This window comes from Phascolarctos cinereus, unplaced genomic scaffold, assembly GCF_003287225.1.
Source record: "Phascolarctos cinereus isolate Bilbo 61053 unplaced genomic scaffold, phaCin_HiC Scaffold_5;HRSCAF=322, whole genome shotgun sequence".
In the NCBI taxonomy this organism is placed as follows: Eukaryota; Metazoa; Chordata; class Mammalia; order Diprotodontia; family Phascolarctidae; genus Phascolarctos; species Phascolarctos cinereus.
The window spans coordinates 141,687,865-141,704,422 of NW_027555958.1; the positions used below are offsets into that span (position 1 = coordinate 141,687,865).

General features: G+C 34.8%; 1 protein-coding gene across 1 annotated transcript in view; it reads right to left on the reverse strand.

The window, feature by feature from the left end:
• Positions 1–450: 450 nt before the first annotated feature.
• Positions 451–16,558, reverse strand: part of NUS1 (NUS1 dehydrodolichyl diphosphate synthase subunit) — a 40,142-nt gene continuing 24,034 nt past the window's right edge. Inside the window, exons 3-5 of the mRNA XM_020971622.2 lie at positions 16,267–16,416; positions 4,835–4,934; positions 451–3,308 (exon numbers count right to left, since the gene is read on the reverse strand). Coding sequence (XP_020827281.1) covers positions 3,218–3,308; positions 4,835–4,934; positions 16,267–16,416 — 341 coding nt within the window. The 3' untranslated portion in view covers positions 451–3,217. The remainder of the gene's footprint in view (positions 3,309–4,834; positions 4,935–16,266; positions 16,417–16,558) is intronic.

Genomic DNA, 16,558 nt, shown 5'->3' on the forward strand with positions numbered 1-16,558 from the left:
GCTACATACCCTATCTAATACCATGCTATTACAAACTAATGAGAATGTTTTTAGAACCAACGTTATAACTTATAATAGCGCTGATGTTTGGTCACATACATTATTGATCCAGGAGTACAGAAAACGCCTTGCTGGTTAGAGTATGGGCACAAACTCCTACAAACAGAGGCACCTAAATGGCACAGTGATTAAAGCTGGCCTTGGAATAAGGACGCCTGCCCAGTGAATCATTCTGCCTCAGATACTTACTAATTGTGTGACTTAATTGCAGTTACTTACCTCATTTCTAAAATAGGAATAATAGCCATCTACCTTACAGGGTTGTTTTAAGTCTCAAAAGAGATAACAAAGTGCTCTGCAAACCTTAAAGCATTATATAAATGTTAGCCATTAGTATTTCTAGCTATTTAGTGCAATAAATGTAGTGTTCACATAATACTGTAGCCCATGGAAAGATTATATTCTTTTATTGGTTTATTTTTGTCATACAGGTTCAGGTTCAACTTTCAATAATAAAATTCAATAAATTTGATTCCTTAATCATAAAAACTTGCTTTACACATTATTTACATGTTTCCAAAGTCTACAGCCATACAGAATATCACGAGGACTTAATTGGCTCTACACATGGTACCATCACACAGAATGGGAAGGGCTAACCAAAGGACATACATTCAAAGATCAAGTTGTAGATATACGCAGTGTATTTGGCACTGTTCGTAAAGTTAACATCTGCCTCTCAAAGACAGGAATTCTTAAGCTTTAGTCACAATATGCAATAATTTGCTATCAGAACCCAAAAGAGCTCCCTAACTTCATAACCTGGTAATGAGAAATCTGTAAGAAACTGGAGAACACAACCAGAACTCAACTAAATTAAAATGTCCAACTTCCTGCTGTGCTCCAAGTTATTGCCATGAGTGATTTAATTTGGATATTTTACCACTGCAGGGATTGTTAAAAAGAACAATTTTTAAATGCCTTTAATTGCCTAGAAAGATAATTAAATAATGCTTTTCTTTAAATGTTCTGTTTCCTTCTGGGAGCATAGAATGCATAACTCATTCTGATTTTGATGGGAATAATAACTAGTAATTAAAAGCCAATGCTAGAAAAGAAAAAAAGAATATACTAGTTGTACAGTCCAACTCACATGTATGAGATTTTGGATGTCCATATCTAAATACAGAGCTTCAAGCCATCTCTTTAGTCCTTCCCTAAAGGAATATACAAACTACTCAGGTCACAGCTTAATCCTTTATTTTAGATGCAAGACATACAGTTCTTAAGAAAAGAGAGGAGTAGAAGAAAATAGAGCAGCCTTGTAACTTTCATCAATTTAAACTACATCATTTTAATGCGCCACTGCACATAATATGTTTGATTATTACTGTATTCAACGCACAGTTATATTAATTCCCTTCACCTTGGTACTTTCCTTTTTTCCTTTAAAATGAAATATAACATTTCCAGCTTTTCTCCAAGTCAACAGGAGTATTACAATCTGTAATGAAGGCAAAAAAGTTCCAGGAGAACCTGGAACACAGCATTGGAATACTAATCTACAGTTCATCAGCAAAGGTTAAGTAAGAGGTATGCTGTAACTTCAATCAAGACAAAACTTTCAGCAATAAATTAATATTTTAAAAACCCAGAGTGTTTCAACATATAAATAACATGAAGTGCAAAGTAATATCACTTGACCAAATTTCAGTTTTTAATGGATTTTATTTCAAGTGCATTTTCAAATCATTTGTGGGGATTTCATTACCCATTGTTGAAATACACTTATTCTTCATAGCTTCAGAACTCAATGGACAATTACAGACCATGCTCTCTAAATCCAGTCTTTAACTACTACTTTATAGGCTTCTGAAACCTAAATTTTAAATAATAACCCTATTCCAAATGCACAATTCCAATGCAAATATTGTACACTTGTAGACAGATTTTCCCCAAAACTAACATAGCAAATCCGAACAGTGACTTATGCCTAATTTAAGGGCAGGAATGAGGGAAGAGGCAACGATTAAATGCCTAAAAAATGGATATTCATAAATTTAAAAATAAAATGAAACCAGTGCTATTTTCTCTCTCAAGAAAGGAAACAAAAAACCTAAGCCCAATCTTTTTGTAGACTTTGGTAATATTTAACTCCCTGCAGAGGCTTCAATCTTTTAAAAAAAATTCCAATTAATGCCATATAAAAACTGTTTATAGCTCCATTCATAGGAACTTAAATATGCTACTCCAAGGAGGGAAGAATTCTGAAGATGTTGGATCACTTCTGGAGGAGATAACCAGCTGCCTTTGTTAACTTTACTCACTTGCTTGCTATTTGTAAATGGACAGTTAGACACTTTAGGTCGAATACAAACACTGGTTGCTGCTTAAAAACAAACTACTCCCAAAACAAGGAGAGACCAAAGCTGCTTTTTCTAGTCTCAGGGAACTTACTATCCCTTCAATGGTCAAACTATTTGCTGGACAACAGCATGTTTTTGGAAAACGTTTTTGTCCCTGACCTTCACAGTCCATACCATAAACAAGCACACTAGGTCAAGGGCTCTAAAGTGACCCCGCTAGTTCATGATGCAGTAAGGGACAGGAATGGACGGACATGTGATGATAGGTGAAATTCCCTCTTTACTCCAAAGGTGCATGCTTATAACATGTGAGCAACATGCCAAACTGTTAGGCTGGAGAGTTCTCAAACTTAGAATGCTTCCATTTAATAGAGAGAGTCAATACATTATTCTTAAAACTTAAAATTTTGGTCACTAGGAAAAAAACCCACCAAACCCTGCCTCTCCCCTCCCTCCTTCAAAGTCCCCAAACAATAACCAAACAGCTTCAATCGTTCCTCCTCTGCCCTCCCCACAAAAAATAGGGAAGAGATTGAGGCTGAAGCCTTTGAGAAACCTACATTTCAGACTTGGATAGTGTTATTTTCTCAAAGCTGCAGGTCTATATAGTTCCTTCTCTAATACTTCCCATTTAATAAATTTACTTTCATACTCACAATCGCATGCACACACACACATACACACACACACGCTCGCTCTCAAGTAAGACACTTTTTTTTTTAGTTTGTCGATAAATTATGAGGAGGACTGTGAACTGGGTGTATACAGAATTGATCACAGGTGCTTGTAAACATCAGAATCCCTTGGGTCCTTTCCTCCAAAAGCTTGAATTCAAGCAGTGCAATCAATGATCACTTTCCCAAACGCTGCTCACAGGCTGCATACCGACGGAGGGCAGAGAAAAAGTCCTCATAACTGATGTTTAGGTGTGAAGGCAAAGAGCTGGTAAGAAAATATAGAAAATAATAGTTAAAGAATGGGGGCAGTGTTTAAAAGGCAAAAGACAAAACAATACTGTTATAAGATTATAGAAGGTGGCATGAGAGATCTATTGAAAAATAAAAGTAATGTAAAAAACAAAATATATCAAAAAATAGTTTTTAAAGACAACTCTGGCATGCTAAAGTAACTGTACTGGCAGACTGTTAATCTCTTGTTACACGTGTCCTCCATAAAATGAGAAAGGCAAATTCTCTTTTTCATGGTCCAACCACTTCAACTACAGATTCCCTAAGAACACACTTCTTGTTCAAGGCTAGGCATGAAGTGTTCAATACTTGTAATCTAAGAATAGTACTGTTTGCTTAGGCATCAATGCAGGCCTCAGTCATGGACCCATGAGCAGGGTAACTTTCATGTGGTGGAATCCTGAAGCAGTGAGATGCGCAACTAACAAATGGAATGTACTCTGCAGTCAACCTTTCCTTCTGAAAACTTCCTTGAGAGTATAATAGAAACTCCTCACTAATGTCCTACTCCAGCTTCACTATCGCATGGAGGTGACTCTAGATTTTCAAAGGTTACAGCAGTGGATAATAAAGTCTAGAAGTCTTGCCAAGATGGAATGTCTTCATCTACAGGCCTAGGGATCTCTAATGTCCAAGAACTAGCCTCACTAAGTCTGAAACAGCTCATTCCCAGTCTAGCCACCACAGGGTGATAAAATGTTTGGTTAAAGAAAAAACTGTCCATCCTCTACTCTATTCTATACATTATTTCCAAAACTGAATTGACTATCTTTCCTGCAAACTTAGCAGCACCCTCAATTTCCCGATGTCACTAATTGTAAAGTTTTCTCTATTAAATTTTTTTTTATTCTTTCCTGTCCTTCATCCCTTGTATAGAATCAGTCTCATCAATCTTCCTTATTAAGGTTTCTAGGATTTTCCCCCTACCCCCACCCCAATCTTCATTTCTACAACTGAGTCCTCATTCCTCTCACCTACATTACTACAAAGCCTCACTAACTCATAAAACGTGTCCCAACCCTAAATCATTCTTTATACTATGCTCCCTCCCTTAAATTTTCCTAAAATACTTTCTTACCATGTTATTCCCTGGTTCAATAGCTAATCTTCTTGAATATCATCTGCAATATTACCTTTATACTGACCAACTATGACATTTTTTGTCTATAAGATAAACACTGGACCTGTAATTTTATTAGTATAGAGAACTCCCTCTACCAATGCAAGTTGGCACCTTACAGTCTTAAAAAGTTTTCTAGAGTACTGAGAGGTTCAATGACTTAAATCCAGGTTTTCAAAGCTTCAAAGCCAGGTCACTGTCCTCTACACCACACTGTCCCTTACTGTTCTCTTTTTCATATGAGCTTTTTCCTTGTTAAGGCTGAAGCTACTTAAGAGTAAGAACTCACTCCATTGCACCTAGTGTTCTTAGAGTGGGTATTTCATAAATATATATTTACTATCTTAAACTCGGATAAGCACACCACTTTAATTACTTACATAATCTCAGTCAATCTAATGTGCCAAGGAAGATATCCTAATGTGCTGTCCACAGGACCAAACTTCAATACTAAATCGGGGTCAGGGAAACCATTCAAACCTTGAAAATAAAGCAACATACATGAAATGAACATGAGTTATTTACTCCAAGCATAAAAAAAGATCTCATAGTATAAATGCTTAATTAGAAGGCTTTCTCATACGTCTTTATTTAGATCACTTAAAACTTTTCACTCAGGGAAAACAGGAACAAAGAATGAATAAAGTGAAGAAATATACTTTAACATGTAACTTCTGTCTCAATGGAGGAAATGAGCACTGAAACTATGTCTACAAAAATGTCTAAAAAGATAATGTAAGTATCCAGTGGAGCCAACTGGCAAAGGTGGAATGTAGAGAAAGTATGTTTGTAGATTCTGGGGCAAAAGGAAATGTACATAAAGTGGTGTTATCAACAAGTATGCCAAGAGCCTGTAATGGACATACCTTTTTTGTTTGTGGAGGGTAGACACATGATGTGCTTCTTCCCCCACTGACTTAGGGCAGCCTGTATCCTTTTCAGGTCCATAGTTCACAAACTTTTGTCCTGAAGCAAGGTTAGCCTATGGATTCTGCCTATCCAAAGACTTCCTACTAAAGCCTTAACCTGAAAAGCCAAGGCCTAAAAGTTCTTTCCTATGAATAAATGATTTTATAGCCTTAGTCTCTCGTATCTTAGCAGAAACTCAGCCCTTAGTGATCTTTTTCACTTTATTACAATTTCTTCTTTTATAAAACTATGTTTAATCTTTTACTTATTATATTCACTGTCATAATTATTATTTTTAAAGAGAAAACATTGAAACTTTATAGATAATCCTAGCAGGATAAAAATGGAGGCTTCATTTCCCTCATCCTTCATCCAGCTTCCTTTCTCATACAGACTTCTGACAAACTAATTTTGGCAGAGGAAAAGGCCTAGCTTCCAAGCTGCCTAGTACATAGGACAAAATCTTAATTATTCCTAATCCTGATCCATGTTTTTTTTTTGTTTTTTTGGGAGAGGGGTGAGGGGAAATCAACCTCATATAAATTCATTCATTCAATAAAAACTGAGTACCTACAATATTTAGGACACTATGCTAGGTATTGACTCTCTCAAAGACCCTTTGCCATCTCTAGAGAAAGTATTCAATCAAGTCCCAGACGGTACCTTTTCGGCCTTTCTGATGAAAAGCTAGATAAGACATAAAAAATGACTGCCTCTTTGAAACAGTTTCACTAAGCAAATTCCCAACTAATCTCAGGCCCTCTACCTAGTTTTTTTTCTTTAGTGCACACATGATGGGGAATCTCATCCTATTCACACTGTTTGTTCCAACAACACTTTGAAGAGAGTGATTTCTTAGTTAGACATAAGTTTCATCCAAATTTTCTTTTAGCTAATAACCTCGCTTTTTAGGTAAATGAGACCCTACCTAACCTACCTCACCTAGTATACTCACTTTAGCCATAGAATACAATGAAGTTTTCTTAATGTGAGTTTGGTTGATTAATAACAGTCTTTCCCCCAGAAAGAGTAAACTAGTGCATAATATTTGGTAATGAACATTTTAATAGAGATGAATTAGGTATACCAAACCCTTGTGGTAAAATTCATTACCTCTGAAATCAACTAACCCTCAAATGCAAAATAATTGAGTCTTTTTCTGATCCTGAAGGTGTTTTGGTACACAATTCTCTTTAACCAGAAATCCTGTTCTGAAATGTGGCAGATCAGGGAAGCAAACACAAAGATGCCCTGACCCTTTAACTTTTCTTTTTAGGATTGATATTAAGTCTTCATAAAAGATCTCACTTTTAGGAAACAAATCCCCCAATGTCCAAGGTTTCAGCTTTTTTCCTCATCCAGCCTTTTGTCAAACTAATTTTGACAGAAAAAAAGGCAGGTTAGCCTCTGAGCTGCCTAGTTTGCATATAACAAAATCTTGTTCTTTCTAATTATGATCCATTCTTGGGGGAAAAGAATAGGGAATTAACCTAATATTCATTCAATAAAAATAAATATTTACTGTATACAGGACACCATGCTAGATAATGAGGAAAATACAAAGATTAGTCTCTTTCCTCAAAGACAGGGAGTGTCTTTGAAATTGTCTATTACACTCTAATAAATGTCCTTTAAACACACACACAAACACACACACAACTAATATATATAGTGAATCCTTTTATCTTTAAAAGCAATGACAATAACTTTCCAAACTTTGTCATTCTCATGAACTGAGGAAATAATTTCAGATGATTTGAATATTAGGACTAACAATGACTCTGCCAAAGTTTCATCCATAATAAACCCAAGATGAAAAGACTGAATTACTAAGGGACATTTCTCCATGGATAGCTACCTAAATCAAAGAGAAGAACAATTAATCAATCCAATTATCATCACCAACTTACATAAGTTAGTTGAAAGGTAAAATATGGGGAGAATTTTCCTTTCATGTCTAACCAGAATTACTAATTATTTAATAATTAGCCCTTTACTACTTATCTGCATTCTTGAGAGAGACATTTTATGCCAGGTTAAAAATGATCAGTTTCCCCCTATGCATACTGATCAATAGGCTTCATATTGCTAAGAGTCTGACCATATATGTAAACTTAAAAGTGCAAGTTTATACAGTTGCAAATAAATGGAATGAAGGTCTTGTCACTTCTATAAATAACCGTCTAAAGTTATGACAGATGAAACTGTGATTTTAAAATATCTAAATTAAGCTGCCCTTAGTCCTTCTTCTTTTTAACTTATAATTATAGATAACCTATATATAACTTTTTAACCCAGTCCCTATACCATTTAAAATTTTGTTAAAAACCTGGATAAAAGCATCAATAGCATGTTTGTCAAACTGGCAGGTAAGAGCGTGACTCAAAGGACAGATATGGATCTAAACCAGCTCTGTTACTATTCACTATACCATCTTGGGCAATTCCCTTCACTTCTCTGGACCTGTTTCATCATCTATAAAATAAGAGGTGTGGCCCAAATGACCTCTAGGGCTCTCTCTGCTAAATATATAATCTAATGACAAAAATGTCGGGAAGGATAGTTAACACAAGGGATGACCAAGCCAGGATCCCAAAAGAAACAAACAGGCCAGAACACTGGGCTAAATCTAATAAGCAAGTACAAGAGTGATACGCTTGGATTTGAAATATTAACTTCAAAAATCTAAGATGGGAAATATGTTTAGGCAGAAGTTTCTCTGAAAAATCTAAAGGTTTTAAAAACCCTACAAGTTCAATGTGAGTTAGTACTGTGACATGGCATTAAAGAAAACTATGCAATCTTGGGCTGCCTTATGAGAGCCACAGCTTCCAAGAATAAGGAGATGGTCTCCTTATCTTTGAACACATCTAGAGCACTGTGTCCAGTTCAAGGCAGCACAATTTAGGAAGGACACTAAAAAGCTGGATAATGTCCAGAAGAGAGTAAAAGGCTTTAAGTCTATGTTATTTGAAATCCAATCTAAGAACTGGAGACTTTTCCTAGAGAGAAGAAGGCTCAAAGGGAACAGCTGTCTTCAAACATTTAAAGGGACATCACAATAAGGAAGGCCTAAATTGGCTGTTTAGCTCCAGGGGATAGATACCAGAAGCAATGCGTAGAAGTTGACAAGAGTCAAACTTAGATTTGATGTCAAGAAAAACATCCTAAAGATTAGAGATGTCCAAAAATGAAACAGGCTGCTTCAAGAAGTGGTGGGGTTGTCCCTTACTTCATGGCTTCAAGAAAGTATACACTTGTCAGGAATAGAATAGTGGGGTTTCCCTCTGAATATAGGCTGGACTCGAAAGTCACTGAGGTCCATTCCAATTCTAAATTCTGTGATTCTATGAACTTGAAAATAGATGCATACCCTCTAACTGTGGCCAACAGGACGATAAACAGCTTCTATACTAAAACTAAAAAATACCCAAGAAAGCAGTGGAACCTCTTGCTAATTATTATCAGGAAGAAAAACAACATTAATTACACTAAAATTAAACCACTGAATTCAAAGATATTTTCTAACATTAAAATATTATTAAACAAAATACTAAATAACCCCAAATCCAACAGGCCAATTCATTCTATCCTAAAGCTAACTCATTCTATCACATATGTCAGGATGTAGTACTACTCAAAATCAAAACATCCTCCAAGCACTAAACTGAAATTCTATTATGACCAATTTTTCAAACCAAAATAATCTTACATAAGCACAGAATTCTGATTTCAGTTGAGGAGTGCTTTTCCCTAAGGAGCAACTTTGAAGTTCCTTTCTGAGGAAAACTAACCATAACCAAAGAAATTCCTATAGTTCATTTTGTATGGAAACGAGATGACTCTTAATGGGTGAGAATACAGGTCATATTCAAACTTACACAAGAGAATGTCAACTCAGCCTCCCAAGTGTACCAAAAATACATGATGAGTATCAAAAAATACACATTGATGATGATGTTCAGATGTGTCTGACTCTTCATGACCCCATTTGGAGTTTTCTTGGCAAAGATACTGGAGTGATTTGCCATTTCCTTCTCCAGATCATTTGACAGATGAAAAAACCGAGGCAAACAGGATTACATGACTTGCCCAGGGTCACACTGCTAGCATGTGTATGAGATCATAGCTGAACTCAGGTCTTCTTGACTCCAGGCCCAGTGTGCCACCTAGCGGCCATCAGAAAGTAGCATACTTAGACCATTATATCCAGTTAAGGTTGGCAACATGGTTTCAGTGACTTAAGATTTACACTAAGCAATGCAATTTTATTAGATAAACATTTATTTGAGTAACATCTCTGAATCTTTTTACAGGAACACAGCAAAGACACTCTTTGGTTATACAATTGGCCTCACACATAAAGAACCTACTAGATAAATTCCTCTGTAAACTGAATACCAAAAAAATTCCTTTTTCGGGCTCAAACTGTATACTGTTTTATCAGATCACTACTGCTATGTAGCACAACACATTTGCTTTTTGCCTTAAGTAGCAAAAGAGCAAGCAAAATTCATTACTTATACATCTTAACTACCCTAAGTACTGGATGGTATCTATTCTCTCGTTGTACTAGTTGTTTTTTTAAATCTATTTTGTATCATTTTATAAGTTTTTTTATTTTTAAAAGGTTTTATTGATGTGTTTCGTTTTTATATTACATTTACAGATTATCTTGATTCCATGAGAGCTCTCTTGTAACACAGTAAAACAATTAATCAAAACAATACAATGGCCTATTCTGAAACATTCAACATTCCACATGTGTAGTGCTCCTACCAGTACCTCTTACATTTTTAAAATTAGCAGAAATCTATTATTTCTCACTCCAGCTACACTGAAAAAGAAAGAGAAAAACAAATTCCCTTTACCAATTATGCACAACTAAGCAAAATAAATTCTCTCATTGGCAGTAAACAAAAATATGTCTCTACAACCTAAATCTATCACTTCTGTCAAGAGGTGAATAGTATGTTTCATCAGCAATTCTCTTGAACAACAAGTGATCAATGTAGAGATCAAATTCTTATAATTTTCAAAGTTGTTTTTCTTTACAATGGTGTTAATGTATAAATTGTTCTCCTGGTTCTGCCTATTTTATTCAACATCAATTTATAAAGTAAGCTTCAAAAAATCGTTTTTTATAATACGGATATCTTCACTCTGTATCAGTTCTTTGAAGTCTTTTCATATCTCTCTGAAATAATCTATTTCCTCACTTCTTCCAGCATGACAGTATTTTATCACATTCATATAACTAACTAACCCTAACTTACTCAGCCATTCTTCAATTAATGGGCACCCTTTTGTTACCAGCTTTTTGTCATCACAAAAAAGAGCTGCTATAAAAATGTCTGTTCATCAAGTCCCTTTTCCTTTTTCTTTGATCTCTTAGGCTTGTTCAATTCTTCCTCTGGAAACGTATTCTTGTTTTCTTAATTTAAATATTTTATATTTTTATAAAACTTAAGTTATTTCATTTAGTTAAGTTGGGCTTTTCTGGCATACAGATGGGCAAAATAAGTTCTAAAAGTTTCTTCTTCACTTGTGAATTGTCATTTTTTAATTTTTGATACTTCTAATTTGGTTTCCTCTTTCCTCTTTTTAATCAAATTTGCTAATAGTTTTCCTATTTTATTACTATTATTTTTAAAAGCTTTTATTTTTATTTACTAATTGATTTTTTAAAAATTTTCAATTCTCTTAATCTCTTCTTTGATTTTTCAGGATTCCTATTTTGGTGTTTAACTGGGTTTAATTTTTTTTTTCCTAGTATTTTAGTTGCATTTTCAATTCATTGATCTGTTCTTTCTCTTTTGTTAATAAAAATGTTTAGAGATAACACTTTCTCCTAAGGATCTCTTTGAGTACATCCCAAAAATTGTGGCATGTTTTAACACTGTTGTCATCTTTAAGGAAATTATCTATTGTTTCTTTGATTTGTTCTTTGACCTAACAAAGCTTTAGGACTGAGTTAGTCTCCAACTGATTTTTAATATTTTTCCCCAGTGACCCATTACGTTTATTGCATTACGATCAGCAAAGGATGATATTTGTTTTTCCTAAAACATGATCAGTTTTTGTAAAGGTGCCACAAACAGTTGAGAAATAGCTATATTCTTCCTTTGTATTCTCTTTGAAAAACTACTAGAGGAGTATCATATCTAATTTTTCTAAAATCCTATTCAAGTCTATAAGTTCTTTCTTGTTTGTTTGTTTTTGTTAGATTTATCTAAGACTGACAGGTGCTCCACTATTACAGTTTTACTGCATATTTCTCCTTGTAATTCATTTAGTTTTCCTTTAAGTACTTAGAAGCTATGCCATATACATTAAATATTTAAATTCTTTGCTTATTTAAACAAAATACAGCTTCTCTATGTATTTCAATTATCTATTTTTGTTATCCTGTCTGAAATAAAAATTACTAACTGTGCTTTTCTGTATTCAGCTGAGAGATTCTGCTCTAGCCCCTCATTTTAACTTTGTTTTTATCTTTCTTTCTTTCTTTCTTGGTGAGGCATTCGGGGTTAAGTGACTTGCCCAGGGTCACACAGCTACTAAGTGTTATGTGTCTTTAAGTGTCTGAGGCCAGATTTGAACTCAGGTCCTCCTGACTTCAGGGCTGGTGCTCTATCCACTGCATCACCTCGCTGCCCCTTTATGTTTCAAATATGTTTCCTACAAACAACACATTTTTTGTATTTTGTAAATATTGTTTCTATGTAACAACATATTATCGAAATTTGCTTTTTAACTCAGTCTGCTAATCTCTTCCATTTTATGGCTGAGTTCATCCCATTCACATTCACAGTTATGATTATTAATTGCCTATTTCCCTCTGTCCTGTTTTCTTACACTTTTTCTTTTCTATACTCCTCACTCCCTGTTTATTTCAAGTTGTTACCTTTTTTTTTTAAACTATTTAATCTTCTCTTCACTATTCTTTTGCCATGGTTAGGGTTTGTTTTGCTCATAGTAAATCCTTCCTTGAATATGTCCTTTTTCTCATGATCCCCTTTTCTCTCTTCTCTTTCCTATCTGTAGCCCTATTGAGTTGATATATTTCTGCACCAAACTCTTTATATGTGTGGGAGGGATAGGAGATAGGGGTTCTACCCTCTTCTGACAAGTTTAGGTGAAACTGAAGTTCAAGTAAATGTGCCATCTTGATCAGCCTCCAATGTGTTAAATTTTGTAAGGCACCTCAAGGCCTTGCAGACAACTGGTGGGTATAATTCCTAAATAAGATTTGAGATATGGTCAAGCAACCAAGAAACATGACATTCAGTCATACCTAGTAAGTACTTAGTGCTATAGATTAAACAGTAAAAGAAAAAAATTTCAATTTCCGGTTGTTATCTCTAAATTAAATGAACATCTTTAGAAAGGAAAAGGGAATGCAAGATATCCCTGGGCTAAGTGGACAGCAAAGTCTTTCAGCTCCACTTAAGTACACCCCTTATGTTAATCAGTTTTATTCATAATCAATAATGTAATAATGCCTTTCCTTTGAAATTCATGCCATTCACATAGACTGCTCTTCTCAAATAATTACTGCTGTCTTTTATTGCATATAGGACTCATTTCCTCCTTTCTTCAATGATTCAGTACTTGAGACAGACTCATTTCTGCTCACTTATCCCCTCCTGGTGACAGCAATATCAACAATGACATCCCCTCAGCCTCCATGACTCCAAACACATCCTGGAATTCATCATCATAAATAACTGCTTGACTCCTAAGATTACCAAGTCAGCATTTTCCCTCTCAAAACTAAAATATCCTCTACTGGGTTCTCTGACCAGGCATTATATCACCAGGAACATCTCAGCAAGGAATAAAGTTCTTAACAGTCATATATACATATATATATATATATATATATACTAAGTATAGCACAAATGATCTCACTGGAGCAATTTGGAACTATGCCCAAAGGGCTATAAAACCATGAATACTCTTTGACTAAGCAATACCACTACTAGGTCTGTGTCCCAAAGAGAAAAAACAAAAAGGAAAAGCACCTATGTATACAAAAATATTTATAACAGCTCTTTTAATGGTGGCAGAGAATTGGAAACTGAGGGGATGTCCATCAATTGAGGAATGGCTGAACAAACTGTATATGATTGTGATGGAATACTATTGTGTTATACAAAATGACAAGCAGGATGTGCTCAGAAAAACCTGGATTTACATGATATGATGCAAAGTGAAATGAGCAGAACTAGGAGAACATTGTACATAGTAACAGCAATATTGTATGATGACCTACTGTGAATAACTTAGCAATTCTAAGCAATATCATGATCCCAGACAATTCTGAAGGACTTATGATGAAAGGTGCTGTGCATCTCCCAAAAAAGAACTGGTGCAGCATGAATGCAGATCAAAGATACTTTTTCTTTACTTTCTTAGGTTTTTTTAATCTATGTTTTCTTTCACAGCATGACCTACATGGAAATATGTTTTGTATGACTACATATGTATAACCTATGTCAAATTACTTGCCTTCTCAATGGGAGGGGGGGTAAGGGAGAGAGGGAGAGAACTTGGAACTCAAAATTTGAAAAAAGTGTTAAAAATATTTTACATGTAATTGGGTAAAAAATAAATTATTAAATTAAATAAGAAAAAATCATCTCACTGGTATAGGTACTCCTTCCAAGAAAGCAAATCACAATATATCCATGCTCTCTCTTCCTATGAAGCTTTTATCCATACCTTCCCATAAGTCCTCTACAATGGGTCTACCAAAAATGTTGTACACCCTTACCAATTCTTTTGACATGACATACCAATAAAAAACATGTTTGTCTATCAGTTAGTTATTGTTCTCACCACGTCTGGCCTGCCTTCTTTCTGGTGATAGATATTTCTGGCGATATCCTTTAGATTGCTTCCTTCTCTTAAGCAGTTCTCAGCTGTCAATGTATTGCAGCCTACTCATACATTCCATGTGCCTTTCTATAGTCGTTTGAGTGATCTTAAATTTAATTCTTTGGAGACTATGGGATGCCATGACTCATTGTTACATGCCATTACTGGAAGAATATTGGTGTTAAAAACAGGAGCTTTAATTTCATGGAGAAGTCTGAAGATGTTAAAAGCTGTGTAAATTTCCCAAAGACAATTCAACCCATTCTCTTACTCCTATTTAATTTCAGGCTCAGCTCTCCATGAGAAATTTCTAAATATAAATATACCAGTGGATCAACTTTATAGCCTGTCCATTTAACTGCATATAGTAGTCTGTCAGATATCCTTTATCTACTTGGTTTTTCTTGTGTGAATAATTAGGCCAAACTATTTTCAATGAATATGAAAACAGAAGGAGTTGTAATACTCTGGGGCTTAGCACAATCAATATGTCTCTCACAAACCAAAGCATCTGGAAGACTGTCCCATCTATAAGGAATTCTTTCCCATTTAGACTCTCCCCTAAACATCCTCCACCACAGCAGCAAACACCTTTGATAAGCTCACATCTCCTTATTTTACATTTTTGATAATAATAATGAAAAGGTCAAAATAATATCCGCTGCTACATCTTTAAAAGACTTGCAGAACTTTAGCATATACTTAGAGTAGAGCTTTCAAGGTGGCATTTTGGTCTTCCGGATTAATTGCTTTTTTTTTTTAAGTCAACAAATAAACACAGACACTAATAAAGAAATGACAAGCTGTATCAAAAAGCTCGATTTGGATATGATGGAAAGATTCCTAAAAAGCAAAGTCAAACTCATAATCAGGTGAACATGGACTTTGGGATGAGAACCTACGGGTGAGTTCAAATTCTCACTCTGCTGCTTACAACTGGGGGTTCAGTTTACTAATCTATCAAATGGCTGGTTGAACTAGATTATTTCTAATACGTAACTTCAATCTCTAAAATCCTAATCTAAATTTATTAAATGCAAGTGTTCTTCTTTAAATAACTTAAATGTTGATATTTCTTTTTTTTTAAGTGTAGGACAAAAAAAAATCACTAAAACACATATAAAATGTCTGTTTTTAAGAGGGGCTGTTTGTGGTGGCAAAGAATTGGAAATTGAGGGGATGCCCATCAATTGGGGAATGGCTGAACAACTTGTGGTATATGAATGTGATGGAATACTATTGTGCTATAAGAAAGAGCAAATGGACTTCAGAAAAACCTGGAAAGACTTGTATGGACTGATGCTGAGTAAAGTGAGCAGAACCAGGAGAAAACTGTACACAGTAACAGTCACACTGTACGATGACTAAGATTGATAGACTTAGTCCTTCTCAGCAATGCAAGGATCTAAGACATATCCAAAGGCCTCATGACGGAAAATGCTATCCACATCCAAACAAAGAACTATGGAGTTTGAATGCAGATCAAAGCATACTATTTGCTAGTTTTTTTTTCTTCTGTTTTGTTTTGTTTCCTCTTTCTGGTGGTTCCTCCTATTGGTTCTAATTCTTCCTTACAACATGACTAATGTGAAAATACGCTTAATAGGAATGTATATGTATAGCCTACATCAGATCGCGTGCTGTCTTGGAGAGGGAGGGGGATAAAAATTTAAAACTCAAAAGCTTATGGAAGTGATTATTGATCAATCAAAATAAATTAATAAAAAAAAGAGGCCATAATTAAAGAAGAAACCTAAGCACTGTTTTCTTTAATAACAACCACCCCCACCACAATCAAAGGAATTATCCATATTTGTCATTAGTCTAGTCTAAAAGCATTGCTTACATGTAATCCACTTCATTTTTAGTACTGATATATATTTAATTTTCACTATGTGATATGTATTTAATTTTACTAACAGCTGCTTTTTCAGTTTGGGGGATACTTTTAGTTATTACTACTTTTCAGATTTTGCATTTGTCTATCACAATTATTTAAAAGTAGAATTAGTTAACTTACTAAGTAAATTGTCTAAAACATTGACATCCATGTCTGTGGATCTCTTTTGCTGCTGAGCTACTAACTGGCAAAAGTCTCGAGCAGCTCTCACAATATCTTCTTTTCCATCTTCTGGAGACAGCACCTTCACTGATGATTGGCAATTTAAAACTGGAAGAAAAAAAGTAAGTAAAATATAAAACACCATCTTTCAAAGTTATTTGAAAAGCAAGCAAGTTGTTTTAAAAATGCAAACTTCAGGTCCAAATTTTTCAAAAGATGAAAACACTTTATTTTATACTAGAGTACACTT